At 48.3% G+C, this 19,784-nt stretch overlaps 2 protein-coding genes across 19 annotated transcripts in view; both read left to right on the forward strand.

Annotated features, from left to right (window-relative positions):
- The window catches only part of GIGYF2 (GRB10 interacting GYF protein 2), a 74,610-nt gene extending 66,213 nt beyond the window's left edge, over nt 1–8,397 (forward strand). For all 14 annotated transcript variants that reach the window (XM_038145962.1, XM_038145961.1, XM_038145963.1 and 11 more), the window contains 8 exons: nt 859–1,095; nt 1,687–1,809; nt 2,437–2,640; nt 2,754–2,959; nt 3,259–3,413; nt 3,858–4,027; nt 4,357–4,504; nt 6,631–8,397. In XM_038145962.1, the coding sequence (XP_038001890.1) occupies nt 859–1,095; nt 1,687–1,809; nt 2,437–2,640; nt 2,754–2,959; nt 3,259–3,413; nt 3,858–4,027; nt 4,357–4,504; nt 6,631–6,698 (1,311 nt within the window). In that variant the 3' untranslated portion in view covers nt 6,699–8,397. The remainder of the gene's footprint in view (nt 1–858; nt 1,096–1,686; nt 1,810–2,436; nt 2,641–2,753; nt 2,960–3,258; nt 3,414–3,857; nt 4,028–4,356; nt 4,505–6,630) is intronic.
- A 94-nt stretch (nt 8,398–8,491) lies between these two features.
- Nucleotides 8,492–19,697, forward strand: SNORC (secondary ossification center associated regulator of chondrocyte maturation). Of its 5 annotated transcripts, none has more exons than XM_038145996.1 (4): nt 8,492–8,552; nt 10,546–10,659; nt 18,379–18,564; nt 19,245–19,697. In XM_038145996.1, the coding sequence occupies exons 2-4, from the start codon at nt 10,566–10,568 to the stop codon at nt 19,352–19,354; spliced, it is 390 nt and encodes a 129-aa protein (XP_038001924.1). In that variant the 5' UTR covers nt 8,492–8,552; nt 10,546–10,565; the 3' UTR covers nt 19,355–19,697. The 5 variants fall into 5 exon arrangements, with proteins under 5 accessions (XP_038001924.1, XP_038001923.1, XP_038001921.1 ...); XM_038145995.1 differs by having other exon boundaries at nt 8,498–8,608; XM_038145993.1 differs by having other exon boundaries at nt 8,546–9,978; nt 10,498–10,659.
- The last annotated feature ends 87 nt before the right edge of the window (nt 19,698–19,784 follow it).

A 19,784-nucleotide genomic window follows, 5' to 3' on the forward strand; every position in this document is an offset into this window, starting at 1 on the left:
GAATGGCTTTGCAGCAGTGTTTATACTCCTTTCTGAGGCAGAGTACATTATCAGAATAACAGTTTGTTTTGAATTAGCACTCTCTGGGCCTTTACTTTATCTTCAGTCTCATCTGAATTGATCAGTGTTGGCAGTTCTTCTGTGCAGTGCCAAATCTATATGCGCTACCAGAGTTTCAACTTTTTTTCTTCCCTTTTTTTTATTAGCAGGATTTTTTTCTCCTTGGGGTCAGTATTAGAAGTCCCTATTGGGGAACTTGAGCTTCCAGTCCCCTAATGGATACTTTCACAGTCCCTTGGTCAAACTAATTGGCTTCACATTAACTTCCAAGTCCATTTCAGAATTCACAGTTAGTATTTAAAAATGCCTTTTCAGGGTCCTCCCTTGTGAGATGTCCATCACCATTTCTGTCGTTTTGTTAGCAGAAGTGTCTTCTCTGGAACTGTACTGTTGAGTAACAACAGTAAATATCTCCATCTTTGTACCTGTCTTTTCTTTCCTGTTATTTTTGCCAAGTTTTATTCCACTGAAAATGTGGTGGTACTGCAAGTAGTATAAGCAGGCAGAAGCTCAGACTGAACGGTGTGTAACTACTAGAAGGAAAGTAATAAGAAACTTGCTGGTGTGAATTAGGGAGATGCCATTCTGTTCCAAGTTCTTTGGTGGAGCAATGGGAAACATGTATTTTTAGGGAATATAGACTATATTACTGGGAAAGGTAAATGAACAACCCAAACAGCACAGATCACAGATAACGTGGTCCCTCTCTGTTCTGTCAGAATATCAGTGCCATAGAGTTGAGCATTCTAAATTCTGTGAAGTCTCCTTAGACCTTATTCCTTTCTGTGTCCTGGGAAGGAAGAGGAGGCCGCCAAATGGGCGCGTGAAGAGGAGGAAGCTCAGCGGCGGCTGGAGGAGAGCCGGCTGCGCATGGAGGAGGAGGCGGCCCGGCAGCGGCTGGAGGAGGAGGAGCGGAAGCGCAAGGAGCTGGAACTCCAGCGCCAGAAGGAGATCATGAGGCAGAGGCAGCAGCAGCAGGAGGCTTTACGGCGGCTGCAGCAGCAGCAGCAACAGCAGCAACTTGCACAAATGAAGGTAACCTGTTCCTGCAGTTTCGCTTCCTTTCAGCTCAGAAAGGGAAGTGAAGCCACTGCTGCATTCAGGGTGGTCTGTGGTAGTTTGGGCAGAGCAGGGATGGATGAGCTGTCTGGAGAGGGAAGAGGGTAAAGAGTTGATGCGAGAAGAAAGAGGAAGAGAAGTTACAAATTAAAAACTGAAAAGGTTCTGTCAGTAGAAGCACAGTGGGAAGGCATCACACATGGGCACAGATAGTATTTTGCCACAATGAGCAAGAGCCAGTGAAAAGTTTCTAAAGCTTGGAATTCCTAGTGTTTGAAATGGAAATGGATTGCTTTTTTCAGGTAATGGTGTGTTACATTATTCTGTGTATTAATGTGTAACATTATTATTGAATAATGTTACATATAGAGAGCAATTCAGAGAATGTATAATTTCTATTTTCTGCCTTTTCATACTTTATTATTATACCATTTTGTACTTTCTAGGGTTTTGTTAACCTTTAAAGGTGGCCTTTCTTTTCCCCTGGGTTTCTACTGTTTCTTTCCTGATTATACTCCAGCAGTGTTCTCAAATGTTTTGTAATTCCTGATATCTGTTTTGGCCCAGCTCCCTTCATCTTCGACATGGGGTCAGCAATCAAATTCAGGAGCTTGTCAGTCCCAGACCACACTGTCATTGGCCGAAATCCAAAAGTTAGAAGAAGAACGAGAACGGCAGCTGCGAGAGGAGGTAAACACTGACAGCAGCGGAGTGCAGCTTGTTAGAGGGGACTCAGCTGTGGCACTGCTTAGCTGTCACCTCAGTTATTAGAAGGAATGGTGAGGATGAGGAATGTTTTTTTGAAATAGCATAACTCAAAATCCTGTCCTTCAGGCATAGGTTCAGTAAGCACTTGTGTGAAAGTTTTTATCGCTTCTTAGTACAAGAATCTGAAAGAAGGGAAACCTGCACCCTTTTAACCCTGGGAGTGTAATATGTTCACAAACCAGTATACAATTATTTCACATCTATATTCTAACACGTTTGAAGATACTCACAAGACCAGGGCAGTTAAAGGGAGGGTGGGCTGGGGAGGGGAGCAAATGATGATAGGAGAGAAGGTCATCTTCCAAGAAGCTGACTGCAGGAATGATTTGATAAATTTAGTCTGGCCAAGGCTAATAAACAAATTTGTATTTACTGGTTACCTAATGTCTCCCTTTTTGGAGGAACAGTAATGGCTCATAACAATAACTGGTCAGCCAGGGTTCTCCAGAAGAAAGCAAATTCTCTTTAAAACCAGTTTCCAAGTTAGACTTTTGAATAGTAATGATCATATGAGAGTATTTACAAGCACTTCTGTCTCGCATGCAACAGCAAAGGCGTCAGCAGCGTGAACTAATGAAGGCCCTCCAGCAACAGCAGCAGCAACAGCAGCAGAAATTGTCAGGCTGGGGTAATGTCACCAAACCAACAGGCACCACCAAGTCCCTGCTGGAGATACAGCAGGAAGAGGCAAGGCAGATGCAGAAACAGCAACAACAGCAGCACCAGCAGCCGAACAGAGTCAGAAATACCACGGTACGTTTATTTGTCTGATCAGGAGGAAAGCAGCTGTGCCAGTTCCCTCTGTCTGTTCATGTCTTTTCTGCTGGGTCTGTGCTAATAACCAACATCTCTCTGTGTCTCAACAGCACTCTAACCTGCACACCAGCATTGGGAATTCAGTGTGGGGCTCTCTAAACACGAATCCCAGCAACCAGTGGGCATCTGACCTAGTCAGTAGCATCTGGAGTAATGCCGATACCAAAAACTCAAACATGGGTTTCTGGGATGATGCAGTGAAGGAAGTGGGACCTCGTAACTCGACCAATAAAAACAAAAGCAATGCCAGCCTCAGGTAGGAACTGGGGAAGGAGCTTTTGCAAAGAAATACTGCTACTCCTGGCATGATCACTTAGCAGTTAGAACATCATGTGTTTTCCTTTTTTTTCTCTGTGTCATTCAGGATCTGTTTTGACAACAAAAATAGCTAATAGGTGACCATTCTCAGTTCATTTTGTCACCTGCTTAGAAAATAATTTTGTTCTTAAAAAGTGTTCACATCTTGTAAAATAGTCTTACAACACTGTACTGTTTATGGTACTCTGGATAAGCTGGTAACTGATAATCTAATTATATGCATTTTCTTTACCTCAGTAAATCTGTAGGTATTACAGGTAGACAAAACAAGAAGGTAGAAGAAGAGGAGAAGCTGTTGAAATTGTTCCAGGGGGTTAATAAAGCCCAGGATGGATTCACTCAGTGGTGTGAACAGATGCTTCATGCACTCAACACAGCCAACAACTTAGATGGTAAGAGATGGAAAGAAATGGGGGGAGCAATATCTGTTCTGTTTTCTGACAGGGTAGTTCTGAGGGACTGTAATGGTATCAATCCAGTGTTTCCAGTGCACTCAGCAAAAGGACATCATTAAATAGCGACTAGAAGAGCTGGCTGCATCCTCTTTTAGGTTTTCATTGTCCTACCTGTAGCAAATCTGGGACTTGAAAAAGTTCTGAAGTCTGTCAGCCAGAGCCCTCCTGAGGATTTCTGGTAGTCATGGAAGCATTATCTGGCAGATAGATGAGGATCCAGCTTCATTCTGCATTGCATGATAGGGCTTTATTCTCGGGACCTGGAAAGGGCAAGCTACTAGACCAGCAAATATTTGACACAGAAATCTGGCACTGATGTTTATTGCATGTGTGTGTTTGCTATCAACATGCACTCGCTCACGGTCTGCCTTCTTCTTGCAGTTCCCACGTTTGTTTCTTTCCTGAAGGAAGTGGAGTCTCCCTATGAAGTCCATGACTACATCCGAGCCTACCTTGGAGATACTCCTGAGGCCAAGGAGTTTGCCAAGCAGTTCCTCGAGCGCCGTGCCAAACAGAAAGCCAGTCAGCAGCGGCAGCAGCAGCAACAGCAGGTAAAGTGCCGCTGCTCTCCCTGCGGGCTGTGTCAGGCCGCACTCAGCACCCTGCTGCGTTCATCAGCGTCCCGGCAAATGCAGACAATAAAGCAGCTGTCCAGTTTTTACCACAGGATCAAGTTTCCTTTGTAACTTAACAGTTGAGGCCAGCTGTAGATCAGAGTGTTTTTGCGTGGTGATCTGGGAAATGCTGTGGGAAGATAAGGTGTACACATCGGTAGCTGCCACGTGGATCTAGGAAGTGCTTTGGGCTCTCTGAATATTTTCTGTATAAATAAACCAGACTTCACTGTGCTCTGTAATCTTGTCCTTAATTTGTTCTCTAGGATTCAGTGTGGGGGATGAACCACAGTTCACTACATTCAGTCTTTCAGACCAATCAGAGCAACAACCAGCAGTCCAACTTTGAGGCTGTGCAGAGCGGGAAGAAAAAGAAGAAACAGAAAATGGTTCGAGCAGATCCCAGCTTGTTAGGTCTGTTTCAATTTTAAAAAATTAATGTTTAATTTGGTAGTGGTGGTTTGCTTTGGGGAGTGTAGAGGATTGTTATTGACCTTAAATGGTAATACTGAATTTGAGTAGAAAAGTTGGAATGTCTTTAGAATCTTTTCAGTAGTATTACTTATTTAATGATTTGAAAAATTCTGTATCATTCTCATGGAAAACTTTTGTTCAACTTTCCCTCATGTAATGGCCTCTTTGATACCTGGGTTGTTACCTGGAAACCTTTTAATTAGTTCAGGGCTTTCAGTTAAATTCCCTTTCCTCCTTTGAGTTGACCTATGACTATTTTATTGCTTTAAGGATGATTTCTTCTTTGAAGAAAAGCATGTTTTGCTTTCTTTATGAGGAGCAGCTTTCTGAAGCTGCCTTTGTGATGCCACCTTTTTCCAGGAGATAACCTCTACCCTAGTCAGAAAAGACAGCAAAGGTTGAAGTGGTCACAGATTTCCACTTGGAGACAATGGAGATGATGACCTCATTAGCAGTCCTTTATTTATTTATTTATTATGTTCTGTGTCTTAATTTTTATGTGAGGCTCGTTTTAACCGTCCCCTGTAGCACTTGATGGAAAAGTTTCTTTGAAGTAGCTTTTAAGGTACGAGGGCATTGTGTGAGTGGATGGTCACTGTGGGGTGACAGGTCACTGTTATGTTCATGAGGAATAAACGTCTGTGTTTGTGCCGTGTGTGACAGAGGGGAAGCCAGGGCCCTGCACTGGGCCAGCCTTTGTTGTGCTGCTTCTGCTGAGCCTGGTTGCTGTAGAAGCAGACAGGTATTGTCCACCTGAAGTCACTGCCTTTTTTAAGGCTCTAGCAGAGCCCTGCCTTTGGTTTTTGTCTTTCTTCTATTTTTGGTCTCACCAATGTCAGTACTTCAGCTGAATCAGTGGTTTCTGCACTGTTGTGTATGGAGCTTCTCCGTGGAATCCTGACTTAGGCCACCCCAAGGTGCCCATCCACTGAGTCTGATCTGGGTACTCAGTTGAATATATTAAAAAAACAACTCATGTAATGTGAAGAAGAAATCACTAAATACAATTTAGAAGTTCCAGCTGGAAGGGAGGTAGCCCATGCAGTTTTTTAAAAACTGATTCACTCAGTCTTTTTCAAAATAATTTCAAATGCTTTTAGGCCACACTGCCACGTGAGGGAGCCAGAACAATTTTCCTCAACCTACTGAACAGAGCATTTCTGATCTCTCAAAGTGGAAGGCAGTTGGTTGTCTAGCACAGAGCAAGCCAATGTAGCACTCTCAAGACACTGAAATTCAACTTTGTGTTTAGTAGCTGTACACAGGGAAAATTTCCCTGTTCTCGTACTCCAGATGGGGTTTGAACAGCCTTAAAAAGGGGATTTCAGTAGGAAAGATGTATTTGATTTATTGGATTTGTATCCTTGCTGAAAGTATTTTCACTCTTCCTCACACTTTTCTCATGTGCATCGTGTCCTCAACACGCATGGCTAAAAGGTTGGGTAGAAGTTTGGCTGCATCCTGAGCTGCCTGCATGGCCCTGGGTAACTTTGTACATTTTCACATTGTACTCCTGAGATGGAAGTTTGTGAAAAAGCATGGGAATAGATGTAATTGCTACTAGATTTCATAGGTACATGCATTGAGACTTTAAAGTAAAGGGTGAAATTGCTCACAACTCCTGAAGCGTGGGAGCATGATTCCATGTGTGATTCCAAGTTCTCAGAATGCCCATTTCTTCTTCTCAGGCCATGTAAGTACGGTGTTGACAGCCACTCCAAGAGCCAGTTGAGTTAAGCTCATTCCCTTTTGAGATGTTGCAGAGCCATGTTGCCACCATGTGTAGATGTGCCTTGTACTAGCTCTGCAAGTGACACATTTTAAATGGAACTTGAAAACAGGCTTCTGATCTGGTTTTAAAGACCAAGTGATGCTTGTCTAAATATACAGTCGGTTATCTTTATTAAGGAAAAAATTAGCCAGTGTGGGTGACTGCATCTGTAGCCTTACTGAATTACCCCTAGACTGACTTTCTCTTACACATGGTACTGCGTTTAACAGATGTTTTGTATCGAGTGCTCTATACCACAGCCAGATTTTTAACACCAGTTCTTCTTCGTTCACAGGGTTTTCAGTGAATGCTTCGTCAGAGCGGCTCAATATGGGAGAAATAGAGACTTTGGAAGACTACTGAGCATGTGCAAATCAACTGGCTTTTCCTGCATCTGTTAACCATGGATTCTCCGTTTGGACACCGTACTCTCCACCTTGTGTTGTTCTTTGCCTCGCAGTGAATCACAGGATCAATCATCTCAGGCTGCTTCCTCTGGCCCCAGCAAACCCTTTCTGCCCAGGACCCACAGGCGTTGTTCCTGCTGTCAGCCCGCTCAAGTGGACTTTGTTCCGAGGCCCGGGAGGGTGGGAGTTAGGCTTTGTTCACAACAAGGCTGAACTGGGCAGCAAGCTTTCACTGTGCTGTGATTCATTCTGCTGACGTACCTGGAAAAAAAATCAATTGGGATTCTGCAAAGCATTGCTTCCTTCTCCTGGTTACTCTTACCACATCCAACACGTGCAGTCATATGGAGAGAGAGAGAGATTGAGAGAGAGTTTGTGGTTAACAGATGTTGGTCAAAACCAAAATGCCACACAGATACTGACTTGGCTGCTCTATCAGGGCAAGAGGTGCTCTCCTGGCCAGGAGTTGCATTCATAAGCTACCCTTAGAAACTGGCAACAGGAGAGGGGCGGTAGTGGGCACAGTTTAGCTTGGGTTGGTTTGAAGTTGCACACCCCCTGCCAGCCCTTCTCAGCACATAATTTTTGGAGGGAAAGCTCGCGTCTGTCTTCATTAGGTGGTGATGCTGAAGCTGGTGGAGTTCCCGTCGGCATTCTCCAGCCTTCCTGGACAAGTGGGGACTTCTGCTCTGGAAAAAGGGGGGTGGCATCTCTTCTTTCAGGCTGAATTTACCCCATAAGTGCTACCTTCAGAGGGTTAGGACCAGTTTATTTTGAGCTCTTTTCCTGCAAATTTGTCTCGTTTAAGAGACAGTGGGATCTTTACAGTGTGGATCTGTAGTCTCTGGAGAGGGTGGACCCTGGCTTTCAGAGACGTGCCAGCAGCCTCAGCTGGTTGTCACTTGAAGCAGTGCTTAGGTATCGAGCAGAGATGCCCTTTCGTCACGGAGAGAGACACTGGAGGACGAAGCTTTGTGCAATGATGGCCCTGCTTATCTTCTACACCTTAAAAGTACTTCACGCACCTTCACTGGGATCCATAACCTCTAAGTGTTTATGGAGTCATAACCTTCCTCTCTCACCGAAAGATTAACACCACCTTCCCTGCTCCACGTAACCACCCACCCACCCCGCACACACCACAAACGACAGAGAAGGAAAACTGCCAAATGCACTTAGTTTGAACCCCCTGGTCCCATCTCCCGTCCCCAGAGGGGTGTAACCTGCGAAGGGAGATATGCTGCAGTTTTGGTGGAGTTGTATAAAGGTGTCTGTTATTCTGTCATCACTGCCTAAAGAAAACAGTTTGAGTTGCTCAAGAGCAGTTTGGCTTTGGATTTTATTTTGTTTGGTTTATTCATTTTTTGGGGTCACCTTCCCCTCCTCCTCCTCTCTCTTCCCCCGTCCCCAAACATGTACAGTAACTATACAGAGACTGCTGCAGACTTGTATATAGTTTTTGGATCCGATAGCATGGAGAGACTTGGAACTGTTGCAAATCTGGTCTCCCTGTCTCCTTTGCTTTGTAAATTCATAAAAGGGGGAAGAGGGGTAGTTAAAATGTTTACAAAACTTTAAACTCCCTCTGAACTTTTGCCAGTGTGGGGGGGAAAAAAAGAGAGAACTTAAATAAAACCTGGTTGTATTATATCTGAGAGAAAACTTTCTGCTTGCTTTTGTCAAAGCTGAGTATTGAGGTAATTCCTGGTGCTAAAACCCACCCAAACTCGACTCGCATCAGTTTTCATCAAGAAACAACAAGCAAATACGCAGGATGTGGAACAACAGCTGCCGCTTTATTTCTTCCCTGGTGAGGAGTACTGGTTGGTTTTCTACTTGATAATTTTAGAGTTCAAATAAACACCAGTAAGTTGATATTGGAAATTTCTAACAAGAAAGCTTTAATTTTCCTCTGCTGTGTGTAGAGAAACGTGTGCATTCATGCTGGTGCTGTTTATGCAGGGGAGATCAAGCCGTGGCTGGTTTGCTCTTAACACAAACACTTGGCCACGGAGCCTCCTTTGCCAGTTGGTGCCCACCCCGTGCACTCCAGTGCACTGCCCTAAATAAGGTGTTTTATTTCTCCCCTCGGCCTAAAGTCCACATGGAAACCTTGTAAGTTTCTATTTTTTTAGACTTAGTTTCCTATTTTGATACTTGTTTTTTTGTGGAAAATCCCAGCAAAGGTAAATGTCCTGCCATTCACATGTCCACGGAAAATAAGGATGCTAAGGCCTGATTTACACAGTAGCCTTGCATGATGTTTAGCTGATGTTTGAGAGAACAGTTTATGTTTAGGCTGATAACCTGGCTTTGTTTTAATATCTTCTCTTTTTATCATATGAGGTGTGTGGTTCATAATTGCTTTCTGGTTTTTTAGTGGTATGATCTAATTTCTGCAAGCTAATTTTGGACTGCTCAATACCATGTTACAAGTACACAAAAGCGTGTTAGTTTTGAGCTTGGCAGGAAAGGAACAGCTTCTGGATTGCTAAATGAAAATGCAGAAACGCAAACAGGGAAAATGTGCAATAATTTGTCCAACTTTGAGGACCTCACTTGGCTCCTGAGAATTTGTAGATAATGGACCAGTGGGAAAGATGCACTGTTCATAATACTGAAATACTCTGGTTTCTGTGTTTCTACAAAGGTAAGGTGCTGGCATATGCAGATTGTGCACTCAGGTGACTGCCTTGTCACCTTCTGTGACAAATAGGGCCCTTTCCTGTAGCAAGAGTCATTTGGATCAGTAAGAATGGGGAAAATAGGGGCTCCAAAAAGCAAAGCAATTGTTGCAGAAAAATCTCAACCTGAAATTTAAGACTTAAATACTTGTGTCATATTTTCAGAGCGTAAAGAACTGACATTGAAGGTGTTTATGTATTCATTACATGATGGGAAACCATCAAGTATTCATCATATCAGCTCCAAAATACTAATGAAACTTCTTCTGTGACAATCAGCTGGAGTGTTCCCCTTTTTATACACCTCATCCATTTGCCATGCTTTGTTGCTGCAAATGTGATTGGAAGCAAACCTGGGTTTTCTGTGCTGTGAACTGTCATGAGACCCCGAGGCAGGCAGGGACAGAGTGGCAGAGGCTGGCAGGAGGAGGTGGTGCCTGCGGAGTTGGGATCTGAGGAGGATGCTGGCATTGCCTGCCAAAGGTGACTCCTGGAACGCTCGGAGACTTTGACAGCAGTTCTGAGACCACCCATGGCTCCCAGGCCAGCTCTGTAAGTATTCCACCCAGGAACAAGGATGCCATGGAGCTGCTCTGGCTCTGTGTCAGAGCATTTTAGCCTCACAAGATTGAGGCCCTTGTTCTTTGCTCTCCCCACCCTGCAATGCTCTGCCACCCTGCACAGTGAGGGAGAGCAGAGCCCTCGAATGGGCTGCTTGGTCTCGGGCTGAGCTGCCCCAATGGCTCCTGTGTTATTTCCTGTGCCTCGGGATGGCCAACCCGAGGGAAAGCATTCCAGCAGCATCCTCGTGGCCTCTGGGAAGGGCTCACCAACAACTGCTTGTGTGTGCAGTGACCTGGCAGGGTCCTGATGGCTCTGCTTGGCTGCCTATGGGGTTTTAGGCACAAGTTTGGGAGGGTGGAGCTGCCTTCGGGAGGAGGTGTGCTCCTGGAGCCAGAGGGAGGGAGGCTCTGCTGGGCTTTGCACACTCTCTCTCTGCACAGCTGCTGTTGTGAAGGATTTTTTTTTTCTTTTTTTCCTCTTTTTTTTTTTTTTTACCTGCCTGAACAGAATTTTTATTATATCAGTGAAATTTCTGAGTTGTTTTGTGCTTTGAAGAGTTTCAAGGATTCCTGCTGATGCTTTTCCTGAGGGAAGCCATGCCCTACCACAGAGTCCTTCGCCTGGTCCTGCTAACGCTGTGCAGCATCCTGGTCCCTGCTGTGCTGGCAGGTAAGGAGCTTTGTTTGCATTCAAAGACCAAAAGCATGGGAGATCCTTTACTCCCTGCCCCTCTCTCTTCTCCCTTCCCTGAGAACACCCCTAAATACGTATGGAATTATAATTGATTAAGGGGAACTAGCTTTGGTGGCTGCTGCTGAGCAAGAATATATTTTCAGTGGGGAAAGTCCTTTAACTTTCCTAAGCAGAATGGCAGTAGCACCTCTTTGTGAGCATTGGTGGGTGGGGGGTCAGCGGACACATCAATCAGCAGGAGATGGAAAACCTCTTCTGTGGCTGATGGGACAGGCTGTCCCTCAGCTTTTAATAGCAGGAAGAAGTTACAGTTACAGAAATAAATATTTTTCTTTGGCTAAAGCCTGTGTGCCAGTTCCTGGTTGCTTCTGTGCTCTCTGCTACAGCGGGTCACAGCAGCTGCTTTGGGCAGAACTGGGGAAGTGTCCGTGAAAACCTCAGTCCAAAGCCAAGGTGTGAATCCTCATGGGGTTGCTCTGGAGCTGGGGCAGTGCTGGAAGGTGCCTGGCTCTGACTTGCTTTCAGTGAGGTGATGGGAAGAGGAATGGGAGAGATGCCTGGGAAGAGGAATGGGAGAGGTGCCTGTTGTGCAAGGCACTGTTTTTCTGGGGATTGTTATTAATTTCAGCTTTATCTGCTCCTGCGTTCAGCAGAGCTGTGCTGGCTGCGGGGAGCCGTGGGCACAGCTTCAAAGGCTGCAGGTCTGAGGTGGGTGTTACAACTGGGAAAAAACTGACTTCCAAACCCCCTGCACTGACGGGCTCTGAGCGCACAGGTGGAAACTCTTACAGGGAATCGCTTCCCCCAAAGCCTTTCCTGCAGTGGAGGCAAGGCTGAAGAGATGGCTGGGGCCAAGATAACAGGCACAGCATTTGTTTTCCTGAATTTCTGTCCTGCCTTCCAAGACCTGCAGCAATGTTGTTTTGCAGTTCTCCCCCAGTTTTTTCTGAGCATCTTGCCTCGCAGGGAGATCTGGCCAGCTGTCTAGCAGATCAAATTAGAGCATTTTTTTAAAAGGAGCTTTCATATGGGTAGGGAAATTCACCGCTGTGCTTGGCTGGAACATCTGTGGGTGGAGGAGCAGAATTAGTGCAGCTGGTATCTTCTCCTTCTAGGAGACCTTCTTTGAAGGGAAACCTTCAAAGTAACTAAGAAATGAGCAGTAAAAAGTGGACACTTTCCTTCTCAAACCATTAACTTTTTTTTGTGCAGTGGAATATTAATCATTTTATAACAGTTTCAGTTTGTGCCTTGCTCTTCCCCCATACCAGGTAAGGTCTTTTCTTAATCATTAGCAGTATTTCACTCTGTAGGAAGCGATTGAATTCTCACTGGAAATCAATCTGCTTCCTCTCCAAGCTGGGATCTCTTCTATGCTGTTTTAAATTTCCAATATTTGGTGCATTTGCTCTGGCCCCACTCCTAGCCAGCTTTTCCATGTGCTTGCTCTGGCACTGCAGCTGTGGTTTGTGCCTGGTGCCGCCTCCCTGTGTCACTTTGCTCCTGCGATGCCCTCCCAGGTTTACTTGATCCTTATACTGGGTGAGTTGTGCTCGCACAGTGAGGCTTGAAGGGCTTTGTGCTGGGGAGTGCAACATTCAGATCTTGGGGTGTAGGAGCGATTCTGTGCTTTCTCTGCAGTGCTTCAGAGATGTAAGGCCTCTAACAGGTTGTTCCCTGCTTCCTCAAAGAGGACAGGAGGGAGCCAGCCTGGACAGGAAGCCACCCCAGGAGCAGAATAATTCTCTGCTGCGTGAAGAGTTCCTGCCCCCAGTACAGGTGCTTTGAGGAACAGTGGAACTTTCCCCTGCCTTTTACTCCATTAGAAAAGGAAATTTCCGGCCTGATGCAGACACAGAGGGGAAGGGCACACAGACAGCCCTCTGGTCTCAGCACATACACACAGCCCTGCCTTTCTGTAAACAAGTTTACTTAGTATCCATCAGAACCGCAGCTCTGCCTTGCTGCGCACAGGAGCTCCTGGCCTTGCCCTCCACAGGCTGCCCTTTGTGCTGCTGCTGAAGGCCTCCTTTCAGCCCTGCCCTGGCCCCGTGCCTGCCGTGGCCACCTGGGGCCGGACAGCCTCGGAGTTCACCAGCCCCTGCCCTTTCGTCTCAGCGCCTCCGACTCTCCCCGGCAGAGCCCTGCAGAGCGAGCGGGAGCGGCTCTGCCTCGGACAGGGCCGACCATGCCCAGGATGAGCCTCCCCTCCCTGCTGGCTGCTTGCTCAGCTGCTCTGATTTCCTGGACGGCATGGTCAGGGTGAAAGTGTGAACTTCTCCAGGTTACTGAGCTCTTTCCAACAACACGTTTGTCAGAGATGGGGAGGCAACCAAGCACATCTTTAACCCCCTTTGTCCACATCATCTGGGTGCAACAGGAAACAGCCAGCTCAAGGATCTGTGACAAACCGTAGCCTTCTCCACTTCCTCTTTGTCCAAACCCAAGTGGCATGTGGGCCTAGAGCACAGGAGGATTGTGAAAAGCTGATATTTTTTTCCTATTAGCGAACCCAGTTTCAATTCCTGTAATGGATTCAGAGCCCCAAATGAGGTGCAAGTTAGTACAAAGCCTTTGCGAGGCATCGGCTCCTGAATCGAGTGTATATTTGGTATTGAAACTCCCATGGGGGCTCCTGAGCTTGTTTTGAGCTAATGTGGAAATATGTTTTACTGCAGTAGCACATCAGAATGAGTCTGGGGGGAAGAAGGCAACAGAGCACACACACTAAAGGAAAAGACACAGGAAAACACCTTGACCAAGAACATCTTTCCGTAGCAGCTTGTGTGTCTTTTTTTCCAACTACAGGAGAAACAAAGATTATTAAGAAATTTTTTAAAGCTTATGTACTAGAACATGGGTAGCAGTAAATAGGTTTTGCTTGGCAGATTTCAGGAAAAGATGTAGATGTTCCAGCAGATCTGTCCACACTGGAACAAGGACTTTGTAAGCCATTGCTCAACCTTGCTTTGCTCCAACACTCCTTACAAATTTCTGATGCTGGTATTGACTCCTGAATAAGGAGCTAGGTTGGAGGTGGACAGTGAGGATGATGAGGTGCTGAAGTCAGCTTGTGTGAAGAAGACTATTGGCCTCTGGCAAGTAACCTTCAGGGACAATGATGTGACACGGCCACATCTGCCTGCCTTAAGGTCTTACAGTTGGCCTGTGGGGAGGGTCTGGTTCCTTCAGATTTGGTTGGCATCCCCTGGGGCTGTCACTTGTAGAGACTTTTCCAGTCTTACCTTTCAGTCACTGAGTACGTGGGGTACTGCTACCACATCACTGTGCTGGCAGCTCACGCCACCTTCTTCTTTCTAAGCATGGAAATAGCAGTTTTGTCAAGCTGCATTTGCCATCATCCCCTCTAGATCTCTCTATGGCCCATGTGTCTGGAGTTCCACTGGCCCCTGCATCACTTGGAAAACTCAGCATGTATTTCTTTGTGGTAACTGATCTTTTCTTCCCATTTCCTCACCTCAGTTATAAATGACCTGTGCTGGACACAGGAAGAAGACAGCGCAGCAAAGAGATTTCCCTAAAATAAGACCATTTGTAGCATTAACATATGGGAAGGAAGAGCTGCCATCATCCACCTGGCCTTCTGCAAAACACTGTAAAAATAATTTTAGTCCATTTTGTCCAGTTCCATCTTCAGTAAAACACCAATAAGATTATTGCACGTTGTTCTCCTAAGTGTTCTCCAACTGTATTTCTCATGAAAAGGCTTTTACTGTTAGTCTGAAAGCAACAGTTGCCCTCAGCTTGTGCTTCAGTGCTGAGACAAGAGCTAATGCAGGAAAGAGCTCATTTGTGCCAGGGCCTGGAGGCTTCTCTCCCTCCAGAGCAGCTGGCACTGAGGCACCGAGCCTCGGCAGTGGTGGGACACTCATGTGCCTCCGTGTGCCCTGGCTGCCCCTGCCAGGTCCCTCCAGGGTAAGCAAACCATGTGAGTGTGCCATGGGAGTTTTCTAGAGGTAGGACTGGTCCTGAGACTGATGGCAGCACAGCTATAATGCATGGGCTTTCTCCCAGATATTAAACATCTGCTCTTGTGATGGATGATGTATTTAGAGTGTGTTTCTTGCTTCTTTATTTCTACAAAGTTCTTGGGTGAACAGAAAAGCCATGCAGTACTTACCTTTGATATTGAGTTTCCAGCTCTTGGTTGCACTCCCTCCCTGGAGATGGCAGCGTGTTTTGGTGTTTTTACATGCAGAGTTAAGATTGCTGTTTCTTGCCCCACGGCCATGGAGCCTCCCTTCAACTTGCCCTGTCCTTGGGAAGGGCTGCTGCCAGCTCCAGAGCTGTCACTGAGGCATTTGTTGAGGTTCACAGGCCACATCCCCCTCATCACAGTCGGAATGACAGCAGCAGTGTGGGCAGGAAGGCCTGGCCACGCTGGTGCTGCTTTCTCTGTAGATCACGTTTAGATCCTGGTCTCCTGCTTGTGCGCAGAGAAACTGAGCCTGGGAAGAGCAGGAGTTGTGGTGGTCACCCAAAACATCAGCAGCAGAGCAGGGAACTGAACTTCCTGAACTGGGGCTCCTGCCTGGAGATAGAATCTCTCCAGATTCTACCAACAGATGACTGGAAAAGGCCTTTGTGTTTCATTTGGAGACATAAGACCTTACTAAGAGTGTGTATGTGTTGGGGTTTGGTACCTGGCACAAACTCTCCTTACCATCACTTTTCTTGCTTTTACCAGGGGTCTGAAATGGGATTGTGGCATTTGATGTGGGTCCATTAGAGATCTGCCACTCTCAGCCACCAGCTGTATGCCCGACACTTACTGGGACTGTCAGGGAAGCAGGTGTGAAACCTCTGCCTGTTAAAGAAACCTGCTGGATGCATGACAATAGTTGGATGGGTGCTTGGGCTTCTCAGCTGCAGGAGTGGAGGCAAGTGAAGACATAAGATTTTATGTTAGGAGGGAAAATCAAAGCAGAGACATGGAGAGAACAGTGCTGGTTATGAGCAGATGTTCTCCCAGGCTGCAGCAATGGGCTCTGTTTTGTGTTCCCCCCTCTGTGTGCCCATGGCAGGGCCCTTGGCACCTGCTCCAGCAGCACTGAGGGGCAGGAGCTGAGAAGGGAACCAGCAGTGAGCCCTGGCTCGTGGGGAGGCTCAGCTGCAGGTATTTCGCTCGATGCGTGTGCCGGAATCCGCTGCTGCCTCTGAGCTCACAAGTGTTCCTGAGGCAGCAGACCTGACTGAAAGGGGTTGTGTTTCCCTGGGCTGAAGTGCCGGTAGGGTAAAACCACAGGAACTCGGGACAGCAAATGCACGTTAAGCACATTCTGCCTTTTCTGTGCGGGCAGACTGAAAGCGTGTGTCAGTTGGATGAGGGGAATTAAAAAAATACATATCCACAGCCATCCAAGGTTTTAAAAATCACAGCGATCATAAATGAATCGGATTGTTTCCTCTGTATTTGGCTATCAAAAAATGAGCTCTGTGCCCTGCTTAAAGAGAGCTGCCAGAAATTTTTCAGGAGTTAGATGCACTGAGAACAGGAGAGACTATTTGGCACCTCTGGGTCTGGTGGCACCTGTGGGACCTTTGCACTATGGTTAGAAGAGATAGTGCTTCCCTCCTCATCCCTTTGAGAGCAGGGATTGGGAAGGCCCAGCCCCAGTCATACGGTCTCCCTGGATGGTGCCTGCATCTGTTACAGATCATCTGAGCTAACACCAGTCCCCGGTCACACGCAAGGCATACACACAACTCTGGAGAAAAAAAACCATTCTTGGGAGAGGAAGGAACGCTGTGCTCCCAGTACTGTGTTCCTCTGCCAGCTGGGGACAGTGGCAGTGTTGGTTCTGGTCCGGGGGGTGTTGACAGAGTCAGGAAGGTCACGGCTAGAGTGTGGCTCTTCTGTGTGGAGTTTCTCCCTTACAAAAGCAGCCTGCAACCAGGGCTTCCAAAGCATTCCTTATGTTTGGTCTGTTCCTGAACCAACAGCTTCCCCATGCCATTGTTGCCAGCTAAATAGCCCAGCTCTGTCCAGTTCTCTCCTGTGTTAACTACCTTTTCTCACTGAATTCTCTATTTCCTCTTGTTCCATTTTCTGGCTGTGAAACCACAGGATTTAAAGTAGAGAGGTGCACTGGAAATGGCTCTTTGTGGAAGAGCCACGGGATGGAATATGAGTCTTCAGCTTTGCTGGTTGGTTTTGCAGCACAGGTTGGGAAGGACCCTGCAAAGGCTTGGATGTTTGTGGGGAGCTCTTGTGGAACACAAACCTCTGTGTGCATGTACAGGGGAGCTGAGATGCCACCTCTGGTGCAGAGACCACAGATGTAACAAGCGTGTGAGGACATGGCATTCTCTGCTACACCCAGCTTTGTCTGGGTTCCTGCCTGGGTGCCTGGGTCTAACTGGCACAGGCTGCACGCTGGGAACTGTCTCTCTTGATGCTCATTGGGCCAGGGTTAAATGTGGCAGTTGTCTCACTGGATACCCTGTAGGTTTTCTGCCTGTAGAAAGAGCTTTCAAAACTAGTCTAGAACTTTGCTCTGTTCCCAAGATTGTGGAATAGCTCTGGTGATGGTGGGAGCTACTCTGATGCAAACCCTGCAGTAAGCTCTCACTGGGTTTGTACCTGCAGAAAAGGTGAGTGTTTTGGCAAGGAGGCCTCCGGGCACTTAAAGCTGGGGCTGGTACTGCCAAGATGTGCTGCTGCCATCTCTCTTCCTGGGCCACAGAGAGTCTGGGACAAGCCTTGAAGTGCCCTGGTACACCAAGGTTCACATGCCAGAGTTGGGGTGCCCTGGGATACCTCTGTGTCTTGCCCCAGGGAGCCTGGGCTGCTTGCCCCAGCTCTTGACTCCCTGTTCCCCAGTCCTGATAAGCATTGTGTCAGTTCAGGAGGGCCCTGGCAGTGAATGTTGTTCGTTTTTCTCCCCCCCGCTTTTTTCCCCATCCCAGTGCAACATTCCCAGTGGTTTCAGCAGGGAGCTGTGGAATGTCTCCTGCTCCTGCCAGAGCCCACCTGAACAAGGCTGGGCATTGACAGGGAGCGCTCAGTGAGCCACACACAGGGAGGGCTCTCTGGCTTGGTCTCTGACCCACGGCAGGAAGGAATAACAGGAGACGAGTAGTAACATTAAACAGAACCCAGCCTGGCTTTCATCTCCCCGGTATGGCGGGGGTGCAGCAGGGGGAAGTCGAGGCTCTGGGGTCCTGTCTGGGGGAGCCGTGTCCTGTGCTGTGCCAGCACCTCCAGCATCCTGCACTGCATGGGCTGGTGGTGCAGGACAAAGGGCCCTGAGATGCTGTGAATTTGGCCAGCACAGGTGGCCCGGTGGCCTCTGCCTGTTGGCAGTGTGACAGCCCTTCCCAAGGGCATCCATGAGTAAACAGGCTGTGGAGCTGTGGATGTTTATGTGGGGCCTGTTTGTGCACGAGCAGAGGTTGCAGGGTGTCAGGGCACTCTGATGTCCCGTGAGTGCTGTGAGTACACTAGGTTGCCACAGAAGCACATTGCCTTTGGCTGCTCTGGTATGGCTGTTCAGCAGAGGTGGTGTCCCCTCGGAGGAGGGCTCTGCCATACCGGGGTTCTCAGCCCTCAGGTCGCCCGTCATCCACCCCGGGGGCACCTGGCAGGCAGCTGAAGCCCAGGGACCTGCTGAGCTGTGGTTGTCACTAGTAGCCTGACCGGGGCCCCCATGCCTGTGGGTGCTTGTCTTCCAGCAGAGTACCCGCAGGACGCAGTCCCCACCCTCTGGAACGAGCCGCCCGAGCTGCCCTCTGGAGCCGGTCCCTTCGACGCTGCCACCACCACCGCCCGGCTGTCGGATGCCACTGCCTTCCCCCCGTACACCTCCGAGCTGGAGCCCGAGGACACCACCCACCTGCACCGGCTGGACACCGGGGACGGTGAGTGACTGCGAGAGGGACTGCCCGCGGCTCACTCCCGCTGCAGCCTGGAATGTCCTCACGGATTTGCTCCCTGTGGGCCTGTCACCTCCCGGGAGGGGTTAAAGCCACACTGCTGGGGAGGGGGAGGGTTGCCTTTATTGCCTGCTCATGGAAACGTCCCTGCTGAAAAACCTTTGCTGTGGAGCTCTTGCCAGCCCCAAGATGGCTCCAAGACTCTTCTTCCTGCTCCATGACATGACAGGGCAGGCACCTGCCCTGAAAAGAAAACTGCCCTGAGTGTAGGTAGGGCTCTGCAGGACGGGGTGTGCTGGGAGCTCCCTGGACAAGCTCCCTGGCTTGTGGCTCCTGACTGACAGCAAGCACCAGCTGCGATCTGGTCCTGCTGCAAGCGAAGCAACTCTCCCAGTGTGTTAGCAGGAAAGCTGGGTACCACTGGCCCACTTTGTGGCAACTGTCCTTGTCACTGGGAGCTGGCTGAGGTGGTGGTGGCTGGCTACAGCCCCCTGCCCAAAGGTGCGCGGGATGACACCTGGGACACGGCCAGTGCAGGGAGCTCTGGGACAGGAGTGTGGCCTGATGCCTGGAGACATGCTGGGTGCGGGGTGATCCTTGCAGCCCTTCCCATCTGGGCCCCACTGCCTCTGCTGACCTCATGCCTTTTTTCTCTCTTCCTGCAGGCTCACTGGGGCCCGGAGCTATTGGTGCCATTGTCATCGCCTCCCTCCTGGGTACATCTGTGCTTGTGGCCTTGGTCGTCATCACACTGAGAAAGTTCTCAGCCTCCTGAACTCAATAAAACATTTTTCTGTTACACAACCGGCCTGTCTCCAGCCCTCGACTGCTCCTGCACTGTCTGCCTGGGGCCCTGGGAGAAATGGTGCCAAGGATACGGGAAAAGCACTGCAGGCCCTGAGCTGGGCAGCCAGGCTGCATCGAGGGCTCGTTGCCCTTGGTGCGTGTGTTATCTCCTGGGTGGCACAGATCTGGCAGGGCCTGTCAACCCCGCTCAGGAGGAACCTGCGGCAGAGTGTGCCTTTGAGCAGGGAGCTCAAAAGAATCCTTCTGGGTCTAGTCTGGGTGATGGTAACAGTGCTGGGCATCACCCTGCACAGCTTTCCTAGGGAAGGGTTATTCATGGGTGTAAGCCACCCCAAGTTCATGCGCAACCCCATTCTGACCCAGTGCATTTGGGCCAGTTGCACTGGAGGGGACTGGGG

The sequence above is a fragment of the Motacilla alba genome, chromosome 9 (assembly GCF_015832195.1).
Source record: "Motacilla alba alba isolate MOTALB_02 chromosome 9, Motacilla_alba_V1.0_pri, whole genome shotgun sequence".
NCBI classification, from domain to species: Eukaryota; Metazoa; Chordata; class Aves; order Passeriformes; family Motacillidae; genus Motacilla; species Motacilla alba.

Coding starts and splice junctions, on each gene's coding strand:
- SNORC (XM_038145996.1), top strand. CDS start 10,566: ATGCTTTTCCTGAGGGAAGCCATGCCCTACCACAGAGTCCTTCGCCTG. Junction 10,660..18,378: donor GGTCCCTGCTGTGCTGGCAG/GTAAGGAGCTTT, acceptor CTTGTCTTCCAG/CAGAGTACCCGCAGGACGCA. Junction 18,565..19,244: donor CCGGCTGGACACCGGGGACG/GTGAGTGACTGC, acceptor CTCTTCCTGCAG/GCTCACTGGGGCCCGGAGCT.